At 39.2% G+C, this 25,856-nt stretch overlaps 1 protein-coding gene across 3 annotated transcripts in view; it reads left to right on the top strand.

Moving 5' to 3' along the window:
- Nucleotides 1-427: 427 nt before the first annotated feature.
- The window catches only part of FAM135A (family with sequence similarity 135 member A), a 79,766-nt gene continuing 54,337 nt past the window's right edge, over nt 428-25,856 (top strand). For 2 of the 3 annotated variants that reach the window (XM_008637617.2, XM_017739235.1), the window contains exons 1-3: nt 428-448; nt 14,077-14,162; nt 18,379-18,499. In XM_008637617.2, coding sequence (XP_008635839.1) covers nt 18,423-18,499 — 77 coding nt within the window. In that variant the 5' untranslated portion in view covers nt 428-448; nt 14,077-14,162; nt 18,379-18,422. Of the gene's footprint in view, nt 449-14,076; nt 14,163-18,378; nt 18,500-25,856 lie in introns of those variants that run through there. The other variant, XM_017739236.1, reaches the window with a different exon arrangement.

The raw sequence follows: 25,856 nt of genomic DNA, 5'->3' as shown, positions 1-25,856 counted from the left end.
GTCCCGCTCGTCCGCGCCGCGAAGTGTCCGAGGGCCGGCCGGGGTGCTGGGAAGTGCCGGAGGCGATGGTGCCTTTCCCCTCTTTTCTTTCCTGAGAAATACCGGACCCTCACAGGGTTTGAAACACTGTGGGGAGGAGGGGCGGGGGCGTTAATTTTTTTTTTTTTAAATGTTGGTTTTTGCGTGCAGTGTAGAAAGTTGCTGGCCGAGCGTTAGGAATAACTCCCAGCTATTTCCTGGTGCGCGGAGGGCGGCACTGGCGGCTCCCGCCCTCCCGGTCCGAGCGGGAGCAGCCCGTTCCCCTCGGAACGCCGGCGGAGCGGCGCAGGGCGCTGTGGGCCGGCGGTGCCGTGCCTCCGGCAGATGCTCGTAAGCCCCGTTACCGTCGGCAGGATCTCGGCCGGGCTCAGTTAACCTCGGGGCGTGCTCGGCAGGATTTGCATGATCAGTAAGCGCTCTGGTGGAAATAATCTTTCTTTCTTGTGTTACTGTAAGCAAAATTTCGAACAGAACCTATTTGAAAGCTTTATTTGGTAATTACGCGTTGCAAACATACTGCTTGGAAGAGAGGTTGCATAGCATAACGGATTTTTAAAATTTGTAATTGGGGGATTTACAGTCATGTTGATACTATAACTAAAGCAGTATTTGTGCTGATATGTTTAAGCCCACTTCCCCTTTTTTCTGGTTGCAGAGGATTTTGCTGACTGAAAAGTAAACAAGCTCCTGTTTGAGATCTTACATATTATCAGGTAGAGAGGACATAAATGCCTATTTTGTTTTACTGGGTTTTACATTGTTTTTTAAGTGATTCTTTCACCTTGCTTAATGTATTATAAATAGGCAAAGTCTAAGGTAAAATCCACATGCACCACCTTTTGGTTTGCTTGACCAATAGCGAGGAGCAAATGCTGCGGAATCTTTGTAACTCTGGAAGGGAATGTATTACATTTTCATCCATTAAATAACTCCAACTTAGCATTTTGATTGTGAAGATAAAATTGCTTGGCCTTTTCTAAGGGATAAATAGCACAGCCCAAACATGGCTCAGTAAATCTCTGCTTTGCTGGAGCATTACAGCTTTTTTACAATGAAAGAATTCTGGATTTGTGGAGGAACAAATTAAGGACTCCAGCATAGTTTTTATTATTCTGTTCTACAGTTCATTGCCCATTAGAACTGAACTGTTTTGTAGGAAGTGAACAATAATCTGGGTTCTAGCTGTATCTTCGCTAATACTTTAAATGAATGAAGCACAGAGTTGTCATCTTGCTCTGTTTCTACCATGTGACTGTGCCAGTAGTCACAGTCTGAGTACCTGCATTTGGTATGTCAGAGTATAGCTGTAAATCTTAGTCTGTATTTTCCTTGGATGGACCAACTTGTTTTCCTTTTCCCACCACTCGTTTTTCCCCTTGTAAGTGGCATAAGTCAATTCTTAAGCTTTCCCTTGGTAATTGATAAAAATCAGAGAATATTAATTTGAATTCATGCTTTGGAATGGTTTAAATATCCCTTGTGTGAAATACAATCCTACACAACTGGTAAGAGTTGACTGATACGTGAAAATACTGGTTTTGGTCTTAAATTAACACTTTATTAATATAAAATTGATTTGTTACCTTCAATTCAAATTATGGTCAGTACGACCGGCCTGGATAAGATTTGGCATGAATAGTAATAGGTAATAGTAAAGTGCACACAGCAACTGAAATATCTCTTCAAAGCTGTGATATTGAAAATGCGCCAAACCAACACATTTGTTGGTTCAATTTAGTTCCATTGAGATAGAACTTATTTTTGTTTTGAGTTAGGTAAAACCTCAAAAATAACACATTGGGCTCTGTTCAGATTTCAGAAAAGCTAAGCCCTTGCATCTCTTCTGAAGCCCCAGTGATGGATGTGACACTGTAACCTGATACTGCAGTTTTGTAGTTTTAACGTTTCCCTTGGCTGTACCTGGGTTTCAAAGCTCAGTTCCAGGACTGTCTCTGGTGTTTTTTTCCTCACATAGAAGAATTAGTTCCCAAGCAGGGAGAGATGTGAAAACTGAGATCCATTGCTCACTCTGGCATTCCCTGTTGACTTTGCTAGTCAGCTATCTGCTGAGAAAGACTCTGACAAGTTCTAGAGGACTTCATTGTGGTTTTGAGATATGATAAACACTCTTTGACAGGATGTTTCTATCAGCATCTCATTCTGACCAGGTTACAATCTGGTGTTTTTGGTGCAAGCTTCTCTTGCTGGAAGTGATTAGAATGGGATATGAATGCCACAGCCATCTGTCTGGCTGGGGAGGTGCATAGGAAAGCAAATCCTGGCAAAGGAGTGAGGCAGATTACTGTGAGTAGCAAGGTTTTGAACTACTATGGGAGCCCTTTATGAGCTCTGACTCTTGTACTGTTTTTTTCCTTGAAGAGAACCTGGTTGCCTACACCAATGTAGGAGGCAGGTACCTGAATGTTTATTAATGTAATGCTGAGAGTACTGATGCCCGTGTCTCTCCCTTGGCCTGGCTGCTGTCCCAAACAAATTTGAAAGTTAAATCAGTATCAAAGATGGACCTCAGTGTGAGAACCAGCAATCAAGGGTTGTGAATTCTCGTTACTGTTGACCTTGTTTCAGTGTTTCAAGTTGTTATTGACAGAGACTAATGTTTCTCATCCGTGCTTGGTAACTGTTTCATCTTGTACTTTGTGTTTTCTGTCTTGAAGTCCTTTTGTTCTTTTTCATCTCCCAATCCCTACAGACTGCAGGACAGTCTTGGCAGAATATACTCTCTTGTTAACCAAGGTGGAAGAGTTGCAGTTTTATTGTGTGGGTTTCCCCCTCTCCCCTTTTCCTCTGTACAGAAAAATACAGTCTCACTAGTGCTTTGTTTTCATGACAGAAAAGATGAGTAGCACCTGTGTGTTGACCAGCCATTGTCCCTGATGAATATTTGTTTTGACAGCCTGTTGTTGAGTGTCAGTTACCTCTGACAGGCTGTTGCTCAGAGAGCCTGTAGCCTAAATAAATATTACTTGGTTGAGTACCAGCACATGAATTTCTTTTGGTTAACTATGAGCATAACTCAGAGTTTCTTGAATTATTAATTATTTTATCTTGCATTCAATATTCCTCCTAATGAACAAGCATGGAAAATATGGGGGTTATTTTTGTTAATGAAAAGTTTGTTTATCTTGCAATCTTCAAAAGCTTTTTAAGTTATATAATATATCCTGGTGATACAGTTCAGTGGTTACAGTGGTTGTGCTGGGTTGACATTTGGACTTGATGATCTTTGAAGGTCTCTTCCAACTTTGATGGTTCTATTCCATGATTCCATAAGTCATAATCCTGCTGCTTTAAAACAGGAATGAGAGATTGGTTAAATCCATTCAAAAATCACATTTTCGGTCCCTGTGAGCTTGCTATGATCATACTATGCTTCGAAAAAATGCTAGTCTTTCTGCCACTGCTAGGCAAAGCAGTAAAGTATGTCCTTACATTCTGTTAACATTACTGCACCATGTGTTTTCTCCTTGGCAAGACACGTGATTTTATGTTTGCTACGCATCTGCTGATTTTGGCCTTCTCTAGCATTTTGCTAAGCATGTTTTGAACACACTAATTCATTGGATACATCTCATTAAGTATTGTGTGTAGGAAAATAAGTTACTGTTGAAGTACGAACATAATTAAATATTTATGCATTCATTTATAGCAAAAGCAGTTGGTATTTAGTAATGGGGTATTGCTGGTATTAGTAGAAGTCTGTTGTACAAACTGTCTTCATCGAAGAACAATGTGTGGAACCTTTGTGGTAACAAGAGTATACAAGAAAGAGTATACAAGAATAAAAATCTGAAAGGGAGGAAATAAGTTTGCCGTAGTTTCGGGTCAGGAAGAAGTCAGGTGAGCAAACTGTGTTTACTTCAGGCAGGAAATTGGTGACAGCATTGTTCTTGGAAAGAACAGGCAGAGAAATAAGGAACAGAATCAAATCTCACGGAGCTCAACTTACAAGTGGAACAAAAGTTGAAAACGCTAAAGCAAATTGAAATGACATCAATTCTATTTTTTGTTAGGATGGTTTCAGTGTTTTGTTTTTTTTTTTTTTTTAATGGATTTTCTGTAGAGGTTTTGAAATTGGGAACATTTTTGTTGCTAAGAATTTTGGACTTTATATTGTGCAAGCGGTTTTGTTGGAAACATGATACAAAGTTAAACTTACCAATATTTCTTACTAAAAATAAATAAAAAATGTCCACATTTCTGAATTGCAAGTCTTGTATCAGAAAAAAGGGAAAACATACACATTTTGCTATTTTTAGTTTTCTGGTGAGAAGTTAGAGATTTTTTACCTGTAATACTAGAGAATTATATATACATACATATGTGTGCATATGGTTTGCTGAATCTTGTTTGTAAAATAAATCACAAACCTGTACACACCATACCCCCAAACTAAGAAGAAATCTATAGCATTCATCAGTTAATTGTGCAGGAAGCTTTACACTTGACCTCTGACATTTTGAAATAATAAACTGACTTGTTTTCCAGATGCAAGTCTGCTTACTATAATCACAACCTTGTTCACGTGCTGTGACCTCATGAATTAATCCCTTTTACTGACAATGCCATAAGTCACTCATTACCTGTTGCATAAAGCATGTTGAGAGATACTGCTTTATCATGCTTTCTAGCTATAAAATAAACTGAATTCTCTTTATGCTTTAGATGATTTTTATTAAGTTAATAAGCAAGGTTTTCCTTTCCATTTTCATATTAGAATGGCTTGCAGTACATCTTTTGTCTTCCTTCTGTTGAAATTTACAAGGAAAATGCTGTAGTATTTGTGCTTCTGTAGAAGTAGAGAAGAAGCTGTACTTTCTCCCCAGTTCTGTTATCACTTGATGATTTTTCTGCATAATGATTGTGTATTTCCATGTAAAAAAAAAATCAATCTAAATAGTATAGTTAATGCTCCTGGGTTTTAGTGGTAGAGGTAGTAGTAGTTGCATATCGAGTGCTTTTGAACTTAATTATAAGTGCTTGCCTGTCTATTTATATGTGGCACATCTAGTTTTCTATAAATGCATATATATATTTTTAAAAGATTTTCTGGGTAAATTCTGAAATTACACCAGCTATCAGTTAATTCTAGACCTATATTTTTAAGCACCTCTGATATTCAGTCCCTCACTCTGGTGAAATAATCCAGATCAAAGCATGCCAAGGTATTGAGGATATTTGAAGTACTGAAACAATAAAGCATAGATAGTAGAAAACATGTTTTACTGCTTTACATGTAAGACAGCTTAGAGGAAAAAAATTTGTAATGAGTGAGGTCAATACTAGACCTGAATGTGGAAGTCAGGACCTAGATCTCCACACGTGGCCATTCTGTCATGCTGGACTTTTTTTTCTAATGAAAGCCCTTGCTGGGGTAGAAGCTCTGAGCCGTGGGGTTTTACCTGCTGTTAATTTTATTCTACACGTTCTTAAGAGACAATCTGTGGAAGGTGCATTGTATGTCTTTGATATTGGTTTGAGTGCCAGCTGGTGCTACTAAAGTTTGGGCTGAATCTGAGTCTGTGACTAGAAGCTCTTAACAGATGTGTTACCTGCCCTTTGATTCAAATGTGTAAAAGCTGATGGAGTTTAGCTAGAAAGATGAATTTTCATGGCCAGTCAGTATAGTTTGTCCTTCTCAGGTAGGACAGGAAGGAACAACAACCTGTTTGAAAACCAACCGGCCATGCTATCAGCAGGGTAGGGAAAGCCTCTGATGACTTTGGTTCCTGGTTGTTGGGCCTTTTTTCCCTGAACGTGTTATGCTATATTTAAGGAGTGGTTTTACTTGTTCTAGTTATAGCAAATTAGAAAGCAGCATGTAAGGGATTTAAGGATTACAAATTTCTAACTTATCATGACAAGTAAATGGTGGGAGAAAAGCAGTGAACAAAAACTGTTCTGTACAAAACATTGTCAAAAGTTGTTTAAGGAGCACTGGTGATGGTTGAAGCTAATTCAAAAAACAGTTTTCTGATTTGTTTTGATGTAACCCTTCAAGTCTACCCATTGAAGTTACTAAAGGTGGTCATTAGATTTGTTTTGTTTCCAATGTGTTATTTTGGAAATAGTCTTGCCATTTTAGGTTTGTGTCAGTGTTTTTAGCAGCTTCTCACACATCAGCGTTGCTCTGTTAGTGAAATGCCACATGAGGAGCATGAAATGTTCAAGCTGCAAAATAAACAAAAGCAAATCTTGAAACTGAATTTGGTAATGCTACTATACTTGTCTGTTTAATAGGGACTCCTTAGTAAGATATTCTGGCACTGTAGTGGCAGAGGAGCAATGCCAGCACTCTGAGGGAGGGTTGCAGCCTGTGGAGCTCAGGTGGAGCAGGCTGTGCTGACTAGGGTAGCCCTGTCGCTCTCTTCCTCCATGACAGGGAGCGGAAGAGCCCTCTTCAGCAAAAATTGTTTCTATCTCCTGATGCCAGATGTATTTGTTGGTAACTCTGCAAGCAGAGTGTGTTTCTGGGCCTGTTGGGACAAAGCTGCTGCAAGTTGCTCAGCTTTCTGTCCTTCCATGCCTCCTTCTGGAAGGAAATGGTCTGGGTTGCCAAGGAGGGTTCCCAGGTGAGACGTTGCCTCCCTGGGAAGCCAGGCCTTTGAGTAGAAAGCAGAATTTGCCCTGTGGAGCAGGGAGAAGGTTAGACTGAGCTGCTGCTTGGGCTCTCGGGTTGTGTGCTTCCATGGAAGAAGTGGAGCAGGAGTAGGGCATTACCGTTCAACTTTTGAGGTGAATCAAAGAAAGGAATGGAGGATAAAAATACTGCCTCAGGAATGGCTGCGAGAAGGAGCAGTTTCTTTCACCCTGCTACTGAGATCTCTTTGCTTTGCTGTGTTTAGTCTGTGGCTTATGGAGGCTGAGGAGACAACTGGCCAGGGAACCGCTGTGTTGTGCTGCTGTGCTCTTCCCTTCCCTGTGCTCGATGGCACTGCTATTTGTGGAGCTGTGCTTTGAAACCGGATAAGGAAGTGATCCGATCAAGCCCTGCAAAAATAGATTATTCTAAAATGGTAACTAATTGATTTTAAAATGCTGTCCCACAAGCACTGTGTTGGCAGTATTGAGGGGGTGATGTACTGATGCTATGAAGATGTGAATGAGCACCTGAGGCAGAAACTTCTGAAGCTGTTTCTAGTGTGGAAGACTTTGTGTAGTTTCATGGACAAAGTTAGTCTAAATTCTTGCTATGCCCTTACTCACCTCTTCAGGGCTAGAAGTTAATATAGGCATATTCTTTGAGATAGATCAGTAGAGCTGTTTGTGGAACCATGCTGTATTTATTTAAATCAGTGAAATGTTGCTGTTTAAATTAAAAAACAAAAAACCTAACCAAGCTCTTCCCCCCATAACCACCAAAAACTTTCAAAGTAACCTCCAAAATAACTGTAAAGATTTGGTTTGGTGCTGGGGGGCTTTTTGCCTCCCCCAACTGCCAGCACAATTGCAGAGGTGGCATGGGTGTGAGCAAGGGTAGAAAAAGGATATCATTTAAAGACTTCTCTACTGATATATAATGTGCTGTTTTCTTAGGGTGCTCTGACATCAATCTTCTTACAGTGTGCATGCTAAGATCTCAGTTTGTTCAGGCTACCATCACAGCTGTCCAGCAGTGCTGATCAGTGTTATCTTTACTTGACACTTGTTTCTTCAAAGACTTCCTTGCCTTCTTTGTCAGTAAAAAAGCACACACAGTACTCTGCGTACTGTGTTTAGTCCCTTGTCTTCTAAACAGCTAAAAAAAAAATAGAGAGTGATTAAATTTTACTGTGTTGTTTTTTTTTTTTTTTCTTGGGAGTGGGGAGTATGTGTTGTTTGGTTGGTTTTGTTTTTGGGATTTTTGGTTGGTTTTTGTTGTTGTTTTGTTTGTTTGGGGGTTTTTTTGGTTTTTTTCTGTTAGGTCAGATCTGTTTTGCTTCAGGCTTCAGTGGTAGAAAAGAGAGTGGGGAACATTAAGGACAGAGCATTAAAATCTTGTGCTTGAGTGGTTTGGGTAGTAGCTAAGTGAACTTAGACATTTAGGTATGTTTCAACTTAGTGCTCTTAGATTTGAAGGTGTGCAAGGCATAAGCTGCTGGAGGTGCCACCTGAGGTTGCAGAGAAAAGTATGTCTCTTCCTCACCTGCTCAGTATGAAGATAATTGAGCATCAAGAGAGCTTAAAGTCTTAGGCCAAACTGACGTGTTGATGTTTGTTCGCTACCATGTGTTTTTGAAAAGCTTTAATGCACATTCTTTTTATGACCTCGTTAGGTCATTGCTTGCAGTGGCAGTCTGCTAAATTGTCCTTCAACTTTGCACTTGTATCATCCAACCATAACTAAATTGCACTTTGTACCAGAATAATATGGATTTGACTGGAAAATTAATGCATGTTTTGTGTAGCAGAAAAGTTATAGGGAGGGTATTAGAAGAGGGGTGAGTTGTAGAGAGGGTCTTGTAGAGTGTTGGAAAATCAGTAACAAAGGAAGAACAAAATAACAATATATGATTTTTCTCAGGTACGTATTGAATAAAGGCAGTGGGCAGATGTTATGAGAAGTTGAAAACAATGTTTTATATTGCCACAGTTTTTAGGTTTGGGTTTTTTTGTGCTGAGGATCAAAGAATCAAACTTTTAACCTAAATTTATGTGCTATAATGCTTACCTCGATTTATTTTGTTAAAATGGTAGGAAACTGAAAGCCAAACCACAAGGAAATCAGCAAAAATGTGGCCACCAGGACCAGGGCAGTGATTGTCCCTCTGTACTTAGCACTGGCAAGGCTGCATCTTGAATCCTATGTCCAGTTCTGGTCCCCTCACTGAGGTGCTGGAACGAGTCCAGAGGAGGGCAGTGGAAGGTGAAGGGTCTGGAGCACAAGTCCTGTGAGGAGCTGGGGGAGTTTAGCCTGGAGAAAAGGAGGCTGGGGAAGACTTTATCGCTCTCAACAGCTACCTGGAAGGACGGTGTAGCAGGATGGGGGTTGGTCTCTTCTCCCAAATAACAGGTGATAGAATGAGAGGAAATGGCTTTAAATTGTTCCAGGGAAGGTTTAGATAGGAAAATTTCTTCACTGAAAGGGTTGTCAAACACTGAAAAAGGGCGCCCTAGGGTAGTGGTGAGATCACTGTCCTTGAAAGCATTAAAAAAAGTGTGGAGTTGGCACTTGAGGACATGGTCTAGTGGTAGAGATAGCAGTGTTAGTTTAAAGGTTGAACTTGATGATTTTAGAGGTCTTCTCCAACTTTAATGATTCTGTGATTCTATGAGAAAAAAAGTGAAATCAAGGATTTTGTTTTTAAAGATGTAGCAGCCAACCTCAAATCAGCTGCCTTTATATTGGGTTATTAACATTAGATGTTGAAAAATAAAATAGTTTTTGATACAGTACTCCAGTGTATTTCTGAAAGCACTTACATTTGTAAGAAAGTCCTGTCGGAGTCACTGTTTTTCTTTGTTGGCTGATCCAGCCTATCACCACCGATGCTATTACTGTAGGAACTATCAAGGAAGTGGTTTTGTGACTACTGATCCTGGATCAGATTTACTATCAGATTATCCCCTAATGTAGCTTCGATCAGGCAGCCAAGCTATCACATTTCTTAAGTTAATAAGAGCATGCAATATATCATTTGCTCTAACCTAATGCCTACTGTGAGAGGAAATACAGTAACTATTTGGCATAAAGCCTTCCACTACAAAATCAACCTGTCAAATCTAAACTGTATTTACTGTCTTGTCAAAGAATGACCTCAGAGCAGGTATTGGGACAATGACTCAACTCTCTAAATTGTGCTCTTTCATTTACAGAGGACAACAATACAGAATTATTACCTATTAAAAATAATTTACTGAGCATATACAGTTAGATTTATTTTTCATTTCTCTTTAAATCAAAGCTTTTATTTTTTTGAAAATAAGTTTGCTTGTGGTGGGAGAGAAGTTGCAACTTTCTTTTGGAGACTTTTGATTCATAAAATATGGCAAAGTAATGACATTAACAGTTGTTGCAGACATTTTAATGCCAAATTCATCCATCCATATGGATGTATGTAATGAAAGTTACTTTTCATTTAATGATATTGTAGGGACATGGAATTCAAAGAGAGAGAGCTTTTTTCCTTTGTGTAAGTAAGAAAATGAAGTATGTTTTAAGTACACTTGGATAGACCCTTAATGTTTTATGAAGAACCTATTCCATTGGACAGAATCAAATTATTTTAGTAAGCTTCCCTCTCCTACCTTATTAATTCTTATCTGATACATCCTTCATAAATTCAGCAGTTTATAAGAGGGTGAATGTATTAAGCTCTGCGATTTGGTTTTTTAAGCCAAAATAATAGAGCCTGCAATTTATTGGTTTTTTTTTTCCATTTACTGTAATATCCTTATATACTTTTTATGTAAAGTTCCGAAAGACTTTGATTATTTAGTACAAGTGCTTCATTTTGCTTTTTCCCCTATAATGCTCTTCTGAATAGGTTAGGAAAATAGAGATTGTGAGTTCATTAATGGAAAATTATAAGCAAAACAAGTAATTAATTTACTAGATAAAACCTCTAACTACAGCAGCAGTAATGTATTTTCATCACTGTTGTTAAGGTAGCTCAGCTTTACTGCTGATTTGCACTGTCCACTCTCCTTGGTTCTTAGCATGAGTGTGTGGAAGTTCATTTTTCTCACTCAGCCAGTGTATGGGACCAAAGTGAGATGAGGTGGCTGGCATAATGTAATAGCACATATCCTGAACTGCTACTGTTTATCATCAAAATGCTCCATTTTGGCTGTTTCTGACTCAAAGGCAGTCTCATTGGGGCCAGTTATTGCATATCTCTTTAATAATTTTTAAAATGTGGGTTTTATTTTTAGGGGACGTCTTTGTAAAGGGCAAATAAAACATTCCATTTGGTTTGTTCATGTTCTGATTCCATTTTCTGTGCAAATTACTGTTGAAACCGTTGCTCAATTCATTTTAATGAGAAAGAGGAGAAGGGATCTCAGAAATGATGCAGTTTTTGTTTAGTGTAAATTGGTGGCTGAAGAGAGAAGACACTGAAGTTAGTGTCCATACTGGAAGGAAAAATACAGAAATCTGTAAGCATGGGGTCCGTTTTGCAGCAGGGGTTTTTATGGTGGAGGGAGAAGAACACATCAATAAGAAAGAGAGCTTTTAACTGTGCTCTCGCAGAACTTTTCATGTTAAACTTTTTAATGAGGAAGCTTAGAAATAACATGTCATTTGTCAAACAGACAAAGACCAATGCTAGGATAGAAGGGAATAAGCCTAATAAGTGTTCAAGATGAATTACTGTATCACATGTATGATCTATTAATAGGGGAGAAGAAAAGAAATAAATGCAACATCTTAATGACTTCCGTGCTCAGTGGGGATAATCAAGTTGTCAGCTCAAAGTAGTGAATATGTTGTTTTTATCAGTGTGCTGCATAGAGGACAAGATATTGGTGCTAAATTTAAAGCAAAAAGTATGAAAACTTGAATTTTAATGCCTGATTAAGTTGGTTGTTTATGTAGCCCATTAAAGTATCATAGGTATCTTGCATTAGCTTTGTTAGAATCCAGCCTTGTGGTTGGCTGGGAAGTAGTCTAGACTTAAGAGAACCAGGCATGAAGAAAATTGTGATAGTTGAGTTTTTCCCTGAGCCCATGAAAATTAGGTCGTTGTTTAACTATATGTGTAGTTACTTATTTCACATAATTATTTATAACTGTGAAGCTTTAAAAAAATTAATTAGGAAATCCTGATGTAAAGCAGTCTGTTCTGAAGTATTTTTCTAGTGGTGGTCATGTTGTCTTTTAAAAATTGGGATAATGAATTGAATAAGGTATTCTAGCTATTTCCACTTAAGGGTTTTGTTTGTTTGCTTGCTTGCTTGTTTTATGACATTATGATTATGCAATCCAAAATTCAACTACCATTTCTTTTCTACACCCTCACCTTTTTAATTATGGAGAAGCAGGGTTTATTTCTGGTGCTGGGAAGCTCTAGTCTCAACCAGAACACTGTGATACCGTGTGCTGCACAGCTGTGAAAGGATTTCAAAGGACAGGGGAGTTATGCTTGCAGTAGTCTGGGCTTTCTCTGCAGGGAATGCAGAGAGAGAGGTAAAATGATCAAAATAACAGGCTGGTTCTTTGCAGCACCATGCTGAACTAATACATGCAGTGAATTATGCTTTTTCAGCATCACAGTAATTAAAATAAAAGGATATTAGCTTGGATGAGTTTTGGCTGAATGGATAGATGGGACATATTTCTAATCACATGCAGAAAAATTTGGCAGGTCTTCTGTACAGTGTTGCCAAAGTCTATGAGAACCCAGAGAAAACTAAATGAAAAACAGTGTCTAGGTTTCCAGTCAGATTGTGCTAGTATGCACACTGAGAAAGTAGGCATTAGGAATAGCCTTGCTGGTCAGGTCAAGAACTTTGTTTTCACCACACTAGGTTTCAGCTGAAGGCAGTGTCCAAGAAACAGCTAAAATTGGAATTGAAGGCAGAACTCAGGTGGGGGGACAAACCTGTGAGTCATCAGCACAGAGATAGATGGTGGCTGAATTTGTGTTGGCAGGTGCTGGATCTCTGAGCATACAGGAGAAGAGGACTGGTAAAAAAGCTCAGGGATGGAGGTGTACAAAGCTCCTACAGCAACTTTGAAGAAAAATACTACTTGAAGAATATTAAATGAACAGCTAGTATCTTCATTTGTAGATTCTGTAGTTTTATTTTTGATTTCCACTGAATATCAAATACTAAATCTAAATCTAGAAAAAATTCAGTTCCTCAGAATTTTGCATGTTTTCTCTCTCTTAAAAAAAGAACTTAGTCCTCTTTAAAAGAGAACTGGTATGACACAGGCTGTAATGCATTGTTAAACAAATGTAATAAATGTTGGTGCCATTTTTACGTGACATTATGGCATCAGGATTTTACTGGGTCATTATTAATAATTTGTGGTATCAAAGATGTAATACCAACATGACATGCACAAGTGAATTCCATTTAAAAAAAAATTCCAGATAATATTTTTTTATGTTCTACTTTCTGTTTTCTTCCCTCCGACGCTCAGGCAAAACCAGTTTAGTTTCACAGCTTGCCTGCACAAGCTGTGATAGATTGTGTTTGTATTTCTCTGAAATGTACATACAGAAAAGATGTAAAGTTCCTTTAAGAGGGTAGAACAAAGTGTTCTCTTTTCTATGTCTTTGAAACCTAAAGGTCATCAGATAAAAAAGAGCTTTTGCATGTTTTTGTTGTATTTTTTAACTACCTTAATGGTTTTGGAGTACAGGAGAGATGAACTGATTCTTAAAGAACAGTTTTAAGGTAGTGGTTTATCAGGAGCTCTAGGGAGAGTTTCAGAATACTAGGTGATATTCACCTACCTGCAGTGTTTGCTCTAAGAAAGTGAGTTCGTGGTCTTAAGGCTCTCCTCCTTGTTCCCTGAATTTTGGCTCCTGCGGAGAAGGGACATAAGATTTACCAGGAGAATCTCATCAGACCTGTTCTTCTAAGTTGTCTCCTCCCTGGTAGCTATGTAAGGCCGTGTGGGGGCTTGAGCAGTATTTGATGACTCAGGCCAGAATATCCTCCTACCTCTTCATGGCTGTGTTGCTGCTGGTGAGCTGAGAGTCTCTCTGAAGATTGGGAAGCCTGCGGGGTGGCTGGGGGTGTACCAGAGTCCTCTGGGAGCTTAGAACTTGGTGAAGACAGGGATAGTTTGACTAGAAATAGCAATGTTAGCTTTGCCAGAGCATTGGCTTCATGAGAAGTTTTATTTTTTACTTTACTTTGTAAAAATACGTATCAGACTGCTACACTTTAAGAGAGCTGAAAACTGCAGTGCAGGACCCAAGGGCAGATTGGAGACTGCTGGTAGGCAGTTCTTGTATGATTGTTGGAGAGGTCATGATAAATGTTGTTATGAGAATGCAGGAAAAGAGAATGAAGTACATAAGTACTAAAACATTCTAGAGATATTGCTCTTAGTAAAACGTTTGTTTGTTTGTTTTTTAGTTCGAGCAGTATGTTTTTGACAGCAGTAGCAGAGAACTGGAAGACTGGTTGATTGACATACTAAAATGGAGTATTTACCAGTGCAGGTAAGACATTCTTTGAATGTGCTTTTGCAGTTTCGTTTCTTAGTGCTGTTTTGCAGTTCCCAGTGCAAATTGCTAGATTAATGCCAGTGTTACACAATCATTTTTCTGAAAACGAAGCTGGTTAGGAGGTTTCTGTCTTTTCAGTTCACTCGCAGATGCTCTGATGCAGCTGATGTAAATTAGCACTAAAATGATTGATTTAGGAAAAAAAACCAGAAACAAGAAGCAAAAAAAAGATTTTTTTTTTTTTTCCCCTTCAGACAGACCTTTAAAATATGTTATCCTGTGATCCTCTTTGTATTCTGGCCTCAGGAAAGATTAGCTTGGATAACTAAAGAAGTGGTGAGCTAATGTGGGGCCAGCATGGACCAGCCCAGATATATAGGAGATTTTCCAACTTAGGAAAATAAGTAAACCCTCAGAAGTGTGAAGGAAAGGAAAGGTTTGGCCCCCAGTGTAGGATCAAGTGGCTTTAACAGACATTTTAACTGTTGGAGATGTTAAGTCTCAGTGCTCTAAATACTTTTGAATATTGAAATGCTGTTTTGATTATAAATGTTAAGTAGCTACCAAAAGTTTAGAACCTCCCCTATTCTAACTTGTGTATTAGGGTATTGTCATTTATCATCAGACCTTCTGATATGGGTTTATATATGCTGCTTTAAACTCTGTTTCTCATGTAGAGAGTTCCTACTGAAGGATTCTTTTGTTTCTTGCATGCAGTTTAATGGCTTGGTTTCCAAATGTTAATGATGTGCTTTAAAATACAACAATAAACTCATTAAGTATTGAAATGAGTTGTGGACTTCTGATGTAGTTGAAGTTTGTGAAGTGGAGCTGTAAATTTGACAGGAATCTATACAATAAATACCTCCACATGAGTTTAGGTTTTTTTGTTGGCTTTGTATGATTGTTGTACAAACTTAAGATGTTGTCCAAGTTGAGTTTCTCCTTTAAAATATTTATTCCCTTCATAACACTTTCTATTACATAGTTCATAGAATTACAACTGTTGTGTATTAACTGTTTTCCTTTGCACTGATATGAAGGACTTTGGCAGAAATGTAGTGATGTGGTTTATGTCAGCCCAGGGCAGTGAATGTTCCCCTTCGTCCAGTTTAAGGTGCACGTGGAGCAAACTGATGCTCAGCAAAGAAAAAGCTATTCCCAGAGGTCAGCTGGGTACCTGTGGCAGCACACAGCACTGCTTGCTGGATGTGCTGTTCTGTGAACTGTGCCACAGTATTTCTTACTGGTATTGCAGTTGGAGCAAGGCATAGACACTGTTTTTCCAAATACTGTTGGTAGTTGAGCAAGAGCTGTGTTACTGGATTAAAATGCATGATGTTGTGTCATGCAGGCCTGTGGTTGCTGGACCCTGTGCTCGGTCTGCAGGGAAAAATTGCCTGCCAGGCAATTTTTAGTGGACTGGCTGGGAGTGCTAAGTAAACTGGATAGAGAAGGAAGGGAGGGAGTGGCCCCAGCTGGAGCCATATTATACACAATAGGAATACCACAAGTTCACTGGACAGCCCTTTTGCCGGTGTCTCGGTTTTGGAGACAAAACTTCAGGAGGAAACACTCCGGAGTGAGTGTCTCCTCCGAAGGGAAAAGGGTCTCCCCTTTTCCTCCACCAATAAGACAAGTGGGTCACAGCAAGTGAAAGTGGAAAAAAACAAACTGGTTATTAACACCAAACAAAACATGGTAGAACAGAAAAAAAAAAAACAAACCTCAAAATACAACAAATTCCAGAGAGGGAACAGACACTCGGGCTGGGGGCCCCCCCCGGCGCCCCGCGGGGCCCCCCTGCAGGCTCCTCGGACTGGAGAGGAGGGAAGGGAGGCAGTGAGGCAAGGGAAGGCAAAAAGAACAAGAAAAAAAAAAATCAACAGAACCTTTCTCCCACTAGCCGTAACACAAAAGAAACCCAAAGAGCAGCACAGCGCTCCCGGCGCACTCCCTGCCGAGCCCCAGAGCCCCCGAGCCGCTGGGCTGAGCCATTAAACTGCCCCGGTCCTGTGGCCCCGGCCCCGGGTCCATCTTAAAGGCACAGCGTACTTGGGCATTGAGTGGACGGTTCAGGAATAAAGCAGCCTTATAACATCACCCCAGGACAGCCAGTCATGCAAGATGTGGCTCTCTTAAGTTTTTTTTTTTGTTGAATTAAGTCATTCATTATATGGACCCTTGAGCTTATCTAATTGGACTAGTTCTGGATGGGTTTTCCGGCTGGGGACTTGAGGGACCCTGACCATGGCCCAGCAACAACTACAGGAATATTCTTCCCTTCCCTTAGTGGAGGCAAACTGCTCAGGGAGTTCGCACCGCTCATTGTGCCAGGAAGTCAGAGCCTTGTGATGTCTTCCTCCCTTGAGAATGTAGTTTCATCAAAATGCAAGCTAGGTGAGAATGCCCCATGGCATCCTTACTTTATAATTTTGCTCTTCCTTGAGTGCTTTAAAGTGGCTTCCTTCTGAGGTACTGGACAGTTTCATGCACAGTGCACAGGGTTTGTTACCCAGCAGCCAAGGATCACAGTGGTCTAGCATCTCTGTCTGGATCTCTGCTCTGTGGCAGGTGAGGTTTCATTTGCAGAAGATACACTTGCATTTTGGTAGGTGGTGCCCATGTGATAATGCAGTATTGCAGCCCCAGAGACTTAGAGTGCCGAACATCTTGATTCTAGCGTTAAAGACCACAGAGGACATCCTTACACAATACTACGGACAAAGCAGTGGAAGAGGGAATTGCTGCAAAGCCCCGTAGGTCGTCAGTTCCAGTCATAACACTACCAACTGTAGCAAAACTTGTGGCATCATTCAATTAATCTGTTGAAGTCCTTTGATTGAAATTCGAATGATGATAAGATCTTTTAGACAAGCTGGGTTAATAGCATCTTCTAGATGCTGTAGTTTTGATCTTGCACTAAGGGCCCTTGACCCAAGTTCTTCATAAGGCAGCAAAATTCCTCTTCCCCTGTCCCCTGTTATGTCAGTAATGCACTGTTCCCGTGTTTTTGTCGAGTGCATTCAGAGTCCCTGTATTGGCTGTTAAACCAAGGTCAGAATTAATGTCTTGTTTATAGTTTAAAATCTACACCTGTGTTACAGTGCTTGAAGCCTTTCAGCTCCTCCAGAGTGAGTACAGAAAGGGCAGTCTTGAGTCATATTCTGAGACAATTTAGTTGGTAGGCTAGAGGTTGTGCCCCTAAAGGTGACTTTCAGCTGACTAATACCTGCTGCAGTGATGACTTTTTTTGCCAGCTGCTCTGTTTGAGTCTCAGTACTGCCTGCTACTTCACAAACATGCAAATCCATGGTCAAAATTTTAGAAACAAAAAACCCCATAATCCAGTCAAGCTCCAGACAATGTCTCCTGCTTATACATCAGAGCCAGAAAAACTGACTAATGTGCATGAAGTACAGCCTGCTCAAGTTTTTTTGATTTGCTTAGCCCTCAAACCAGGCAGTGCTTGCAGAAACTGGGAAGTTTGAAGACAAGTGTTTGCAGGAAGTGTAGTTTGTTTTATTAATCTAGCTGATAGTGTTGACAGAAATCCAGCAGAACTTAGTAAAATCTGTAGGGTTTTAATTTAGGTATCAGCAGGCGGTTGTAAATTAGCAGGAACTTGCTAGTCTGTGGCTGTGAAGATGACAATAAGAAGTAACACTTTACCACAAAAAAAATTTACTAAAAATAGGCACGTTGCCTTCTTTAACTCCTGCCTTCCCCTGGAATCTCTCCATCTAAAGCCTTACATGACTTGGTCAGACACTTTCTCTTTACTGTTTGGCTACACTGTAATTCAGCTGTTCCTGTCCTCGTGCCAGAGTTGAGGCGCTGCTGCCTGCATGGTCATTCTGCACCAACAAGGGCTGGAAGCAGCCCATGCTCTTTTTCTCCTTGTCAGAGAGTATTTTTCCCTCTCCAGCCAAGAGCCAACGCAGAGCTGCAGTATGTAGGTATCAGTAAGTGCCAGGGTTGTATTATGCTGACGATGTGTTGTGATGCTTCTCTGATAACATTTGATTCCTTCACAAGAAAGGTAGAAGTTACTCTGAGCTGGATTTGGTACATCCTATATTCTTGTTTACCTCAGGGCCTGCTTATTTAAGGAAGCTGTGCAAAACTGTGTATAAGCATTGTTCTTTTTAGGGCCAGATGGTCATTATCCCCAGCTTGTGTTTTAAATAGTTTTTCTCTTTGTTTTCAGTAACTAAGGTGCTGACAAGTTTTGACTTCTTCATCCTCATAAACATGAGTGAAGTTCAAGCTATGGTAGAATTCTCCGTGGAGCTCCACAAATTCTTCAATGTCGATTTGTTTCAAAGAGGGTAGGTAGCATGTTCTTTCAGACTTTACTGCATTGGATGGCTGATGTTGGAAAGACCTTAATGGGTAGCTATCATGTAGTGTTGCTTCGTGAGTTACTGACTATTTTTATAGCGATTTGAATTTTTTTTATTCTGTATTGGAAAGTCATATTCTTTCCAGGATTTAAAATTAAATATTCAAATAATTTTTCTTAAAACCTGAGTTGTAATACAATATTTTTATCTAATTGGAGATGATGGAAAACATAGAGATATGGAGAGTACATTATATTCTTATCCAGGTCTTTACCCTTGCATGTCTTAATTTCTGTAATCCCTTTTGTTTGAAATATGGTAGGTGTTTCTCTTCAATATTTTAAAAATGGTCTTGCCCCAATTAACCTACTCGTTTATCAGTTTGGCAGTGGAGAATTTCACCAATGTCTCTCCTCTCACTGTGCTGTGCCTCCAGTTGCACGGGATTCCATACTGCCTCTTTAGACTCTCCTGACCTCCTCTTACTCCACCTTATCTCCGTAGAATTCCTTTCATTTGATACTACATGATCATCCTAGATTGCTTTCTAAGGTCCTTGTTTCCCATGGCTATGCAGGAAATAATCCTTTGTAGTTTATTTTGGAGTTACTAAAGATTATTGGTCCTTTAGTGTTGTGGTACATTCAGTGTTCAAGTAGACTACAATAAAAATGTTAGGGTTTAGGCTGTGTCAGTGTTTGCAGAGACGGAACAAGATGTATCAGGGTTGATTTATGATAGCTGCTTTTTCCAAAACATTGTAGAGTAACTTCCCTCAGAAACATTTTAGTGATAAGAAAATACACTATTGTTTTTAGCCTTGTCATAGTTCAAGTCAGGTGTGTGTGGGCGAGTATTGTTTTCAGTACAGTTAGGGGTTTTTTTCACAGAAGTAATGACCCATTATGTTTGCTTACTGTATGCAGTCAAAGTATATACAACAAACTGTCCCATTTTTAGGGAAAATTGTGATTTCACTCTTCATTGGAAGAGAAGGATTAAGAGAGGCTTAAGAGGTCTGGGAAAACACTGAGAATATTCTAATTACTTCAACAAAAAAGCACAGTCTTTTGAACTGTAGCCTTTTTTAACCTCTGAAATCAGTGGGGAAGGAGAGGGTAGAATATGGCAGCACATTTACTCTCTATTAGAAAACCTGAAGAGAAGACAGTGTCCTAACCTTACACTTCAAATGGTTCTTCAGAAAGGTAATTTAGAAGCAAAGTACAGCAATATAAATACCAGTGCTTTACTTGGCATGTTCCTTTTTAGCTTACTCTTGTGGTAAGCTAAAAAGTAGTAAATTCACAGGGCAAGTTCAGAGAGGTGGAATGCTGACATAGTGAGAAAAGCGGCATGAGGAGAAACCAGACTTTCTGGTTTCAAGCTGAACCTTTAACTCTGGGCACGTTCCCCTAGAAATTAATGTCAGGAAGAAGAGAGAACTTCCAGAATAATTTGACAGACAGAGAAATGTGACTTTTACGATCAATTCAATTTGGGTAGGTTCCAGTATTTTTCTAGGGATCTGTCTTTGTATTTATTTGAGACAGGAGGTAATACTTCTGTAGCCAGAGGAGCTCTTGGATAATGGATTGAATGAGCAGAAAAGGAAATCTTTAGTTTTGTTGTTAGCCTCCTATTTTGGAGCTACCACTGTGTTTAGCATGGTTTGCCTCAACAAAATCAAGTACAGAATTGGATTGTGTGCATTCAAGCCTACCCAGCACAGCATGCTTGTCTCACAGTGTTAGAAACATCATGACCTTCTGAACTGTGTAGAATAAAATGTTGGCTGTTGCAAGTAGTCACATCAAGTTCCTTCTTAAAACTTAGTATATTTTTATTCAAAGTATTTGCTTGCAGAATGAGTCCAGATTCTCACTCATTTGTTTACTGGAGGTGTCATAATTTCCAGCCTAAATTTCCTTCTGATCAGTTTTAGTTGTTTTCCTTTACAGCTTTGTCTTATGTTTTGAATCACTCTATCAGTTTGAAAGTTCACCCTTATGTATTTTAGATGTCAGTCTTTTGTCCCTTGTATTAAATATGAACTGACTTGAATTTGGTCATTGGAATTTGTGGCATGTCCCCCACACCCCTTCACTTTTCGTAGAGTCCACATACCCCAATATCCAGTCAAACCCATTTTGCTTTCTTCCTGCTTTCATAACTATTTGAAGAAATCTGCCAACTGTTGCATCTAACTGTATCTTGTTTTCTTGGATCTGTATCTGTAGTGGCACTACAGTTGCCAGAAGTGCTTTCGACTGTGCGTACACTAACAAATTTGGTATTTAAGGAATGAATTACTAAAAGCAGTGTTGATGTCCCTACATCTATGTGGTTCCAGGGTTACTTCAGACTAGATTTTAACGTCATCTTCTGGACCAGATGTTTTGTATCATGAGTGTAATTTGAAGTTGTTCGTATCTGTAGGTGCTTCAGACCTTTTTGTGCCCCGAGGGATTGAAGTACATTTTGTGACAGGTAGATCAGAATAGTTTAGCTTCCTCAGGAGACATCCAGGTTCTATGACTGGTAAGCTCTCAGTGGACTGAACCAGCATGCAGAAAACTGGGGTCATTGGGGAAAGCCTCAAAACCACTCTGCTGATCTAAACTGATCTAAATAATGCAGACTGAGCCAGAATTTCTCATAGTATTTCACTTAAGATCCTATTTATCTGAAGGGTTATAACCATATTATTCTCCTAAGAAAATGACCTTCTAAAGCAGACTGTTTTCTTTGCTTTTAGATAACTGTTACTGTTCCAAGAAGGGGTAATAGACAGTGCAGACACTTAGTTTTGTAATAGAATATTTGTCTTATGTATCTACTACAGCTATTTTACTATGTTTTCTTACAACTGTGCCATTTGCTTTAAACCCAGCTTGTTCCAGATGGCTCCATTGGTTTATTTTTGTCTGTTACTACATTCAAATAAGACTTCACACAATTTTTCTTTTGAGCTAGTGAGATGTGATGGTAGGAATTTTTGCCCAAACAGTGATTGATATGCAGCTATTGTGTGACAAAATGAATTAAAGAAATGTATTTGTTTGGGACCTGTGAGAATGATAGTCTGAGATAGTGAGGTTTCAGGCTGTTTCATCATCTTAGCTCATAAAAGTTCCAGTAAGGTCTGGGCTCTGTAGTACTGACTTTCTGTAAAGACAAAGGAAACATAACATAGCTTGACTGCAGAAGTGGAGAATGAGTTGAGTGGAAAATTGGTTGGATGATTGGGGTCAAAGAGTTGTGGTCAGTGGTGCGAAGTCCAACTTAAAGTTCGTGACCAGTGGCACCTCTCTTGGACTGATGCTGGCTCAGTAGTCTCAGCAAGCTTTGCATAGAAGCATAGAACAACTTAGGTTGGAAGGGGCATTAAAGACCATCTAATACCAGCCCTCCTGCCATGGGGGAGGCACCTTCCATTAGACCAGGTTAGAGCCCCATTCAGCCTGGCTTGGAACACTTCCAGGGATGGGGTGTTCACAGCTTCTCTGGGCAGCCTGTTGCAATACCTTACTACCCTCTGAGTAAAATAATTTTTTCCTAAGATCTCATCTAACCCTACCCTTCTTCAGCTTAAAGCTGTTGAAGTTCCAAGACTTTGCTGTAAGAACAGGTTGCCACTCAATTTTCTGCTGTGGACTGTGGGTGCTTACCCTCTCATTTACATAGATGTTTTGTATGTGTCAGCATACATATGTGTCCTCAACTGAGGCATAAATGTGTTGAGACTGTCTGATTCCAAACAACTGGTTACTGAAAGTGCCACAGTGCTTTGTAGTGCTCAGTTGAAGTTCCTGTGTTCCACCAGGGGATGGTGGATCCTGATGTCTAACTTGGGACAGTTACACATTTTCTGTGGGAAGGGAGAAGAGTTTCCTAGTAAGCCTCACTTGCAAGAAGATGAGGTTTTCATTTCCCTGGAGCTGTGTAGTGCTTTTTCACCTGTAAGTGGCAAATCTAATGAGCTAAAGAGACTCACCTAGTGGTTTGTAGTTTAGCATAGTGCACATATTGCTGCAAGATCTGCTTTGAAAACAGCTTTCATCTACATTTTCCCCCGTCTCTGTGCATTCTTATAATCCCAGTGTTAAGTTCTTGCTTTGTTACTAATCTTTTGTTACTTTGTCAGTAGTATGCATGCACACACAGCTGGCCAAAGCTGGATTTAGAATACTTTTAATAGTAATATCTTTATGTTTTGTCTCTTTTTTAGGTAGCATTTTTCTTTGTAAGGTACAATACTTGCAGTTTCATTGTGGGTTCCAGAAAAAGAACTTCCTAATGTTTGTTTTGGTGAAGTGTAAGTTTGTTGTTAAGTAAACTATGAGGAGAGGAAGTAAAATAAAGTATTCATAGTAGCTCTTTATTGCAGATTTACTGTGTCTCTGTGTGTCCTACTTTTCTATTATTTGACTTTGTTTTGGGTTAAAAGATTCTTATAAAACCACATGAAGAGCTTATGTTAGTAATGTAAGTCTACCACACTTCTTTAAAGTGTTTTTGCTTTTAACTGTTGGGTAACAGATGGAAGAATAATACTAAATACCTTCCACAGGAGAGACTTTGGCAGATTCTAACCTAAAACATATTTTTGGAGATGGATCATATCTGAAAGGTTATTGGTAAGATTGTAGTAGCATAAGTTGCTTGTGAACCTAAATCCTATTAAAAGTCAAAGGAATTTAAGCTTCAGAGACTACTGAAAATTTAGCTTTATGATATTCTTCTGTTTTTCCATGTGTAGATACTTACTGATGTCTGAGCAGCATTGACATTTTATGCTTCCATGCATGTGGTTGTGTAATGTAGCTTAAAAGAAAATAACACTGAATCTCTGAAATTTAACGAATCTTATTATGATTACACAGTAATGTCATGAGAAATAATGCAATATATGAAAAGTTGTATTGTCTCCTGGATCCAGTGAGATGTCTAAATTAATTTTAAAATTTTTAACAGGAAATTAAAATCCAAAACATATGCTTCCAATAGGACCACTTTTCTTCCTCCTGGATGTATCAGAAATGAAAAAGTTTTGTCCTTAAATGAAGAAGTAGCCCTTGCTAATGATTTGTGTTGCTTGCATATGATCGGGTGACAAACTCGTGGTGGACAAGGAACATTCAGGTTCACCTGTTTGGTTTTCTTTTTAATTCATACAGCTCAGACATACTTTCACTTTCAAACTACGTTTCTGTATGACATATTTTTCTGGAAATAAATGTTTTCAATTGCCTTCTGACAGGATAGCTTATCTTTTGAAGTATTGTGCTGTGATCTTTACTTAATGTAATGCATCTTTGACAGCTTTCTTCTCTCTTTGTAAATTTGTCTAACAGTTGTAAGATGAGCTCTATTCTTCAGCTTATGGTTTTACAGTAACACAGATAGCAATTATACAGGTTTAAGATTTGGAGGGCTAGGCTGTAAACTCAAGGGAATAGTCTGTCTAGGAAAAATAATGGAAATATTTTTGGTCTTGGGGGTTTTTTGTTGGGTTTTTTTTAAGTGGATCAGTTTGATTCTAATTCATTAGTGGATGCACACACACAGGTCCTGCTTGCTCTGAGGCAAAAAAGGGTAAGACTGGGAATGAGCAGGGGGAAGTCTTATTTTAAATTGGCATTGCTTCAGAAGTTGAAAGTTAGTATCATCAATTATCCTATTAGCCCATCTGATGCAGGATGTCTGAGACACCACCAATGACATGGTCTGGTCCCAAAGAGCAGTAACAATTTAAAAGACATAATCTTGTCTTCTAAAATAAAAAGTCTTATATTTGTGGAAAATAGGGGTTATAAAAGTAAGTGGAAAACTGAGCACTGTTTCCTTTAAGTTAGCTCAGAAATTAAGGTTTTTTGAAGCACACTAATGAGTGGAATTGAAGACAGGGAGGTTGTTCTGCTTGTCGTCTTCAGTTATCTGAAATGCAGTGGCTGTATTAGGAGACTTCCAGCCACACAGGAAAGCTTGTCTAGGGGTCACCTAGAGCCACTGTAAATTGGACTTCTGCTTTTGAATCCTCTTCCCTGCTCTTTTTCATGGTAATTCCTAGAAGACTGTACTCCCAACTTAAGAAACGAAATGAGATCCTGATACTGCGTTTTTTAGCTACGTATTCTGACCCATAAAGATGACTGACCAGGTGCTTATTTCTTCAATCATTGTTCACAGAGGTATAGCTGAGAGTTGGTAGTTGTAGTTGTCCTGGGGGTGTGGTTTTTTTCCTGCATCCCCCCATATTCCAAAAATACTACTTCAGTGTTTTGTAATGTTCATGGGTACTCATTGTGTCTTCTAGACTTCTCAGATATGGGGTACAAATTTCAAATCACCTGAATTTTTATTCAAATATTAGCTATTACACTTAAGTAGTACTTTTGGACCTTTTAAAAATAACAACTTTTGCAATTGAAATTATTATTTTGCAATGGAAAACATTTTCTCAACTCAGAATTAAAGTTGTCTAATAGCATCCCATCTCCTCCAGGCATTCAATTTGGCAAAATTCCATTTTCTAAGAACAGAAAGATAAAGAGCTCAGATGCCTAGTTATGCTATCTTGCTGCCTTTCTGGACCTGACAGTGCTGTGGTAGGCACAGCTCTTTGGTGTGACAGTGATATGGCATGATTTGCCATCCTTTGAGACTGCTTTTGGGGGATCTATGTAATTCCTTCTTTTGTTATGCAGTTGAAGAAATAGGGGTCTTGTGTATGTAAGACCAGGTACTATTTCACACTGCAAAAAATAGACTGTACCTCGGCATGCCTTGCCATGAGGTCTGTCAGCAGAAACATGATCAATGAATTTAGTTTAGTGAGGGAATAAGTGACAGTGTAAGACAGAAATGAGTATAAAAGGGTTTTGTCTGGAGAAAACCCATTCTTTTATTCTGTAGAACATATAGCTATCAGCTGTGCATAATATGAAGGTAGAATGGGCATAGGTGTTAGTTGAAGGGATCACGATGATTTCTTCAGTATGCACCTTCTTTTTCTAAGTTGAGTTTTATTGAGTTCAGTATTCTGGAGTGGGATGTGACAGCAGTAATAGTTTTAACTTTGCATCAAAAACATATTTAGTCATTAGAATTGCTGCTTTTGAGATTCTTTCAAGTGTTAGCACCCTTTTGTGCAGAAGCTTGTAACTTGAGCATAGTCTTTACAGTTCACACCTGACGCTGTGAGATGGTAGCAAAACCCAGAAAAATCTGTCATTCATAAGTGTTTTGCCTTAATTATGTGTGCTTGGCTAATACACGTAATAGTTACAGCAGAAATGATTCTTTAAGTTAGTTCACCATCCATAGCTATATCAGGGGG

The sequence above is a fragment of the Corvus brachyrhynchos genome, unplaced genomic scaffold (assembly GCF_000691975.1).
Source record: "Corvus brachyrhynchos isolate BGI_N302 unplaced genomic scaffold, ASM69197v1 scaffold136, whole genome shotgun sequence".
NCBI classification, from domain to species: Eukaryota; Metazoa; Chordata; class Aves; order Passeriformes; family Corvidae; genus Corvus; species Corvus brachyrhynchos.
The sequence above is the reverse complement of the archived record's forward strand: the minus strand, read 5'-3'. Positions and strand labels throughout refer to the sequence as shown.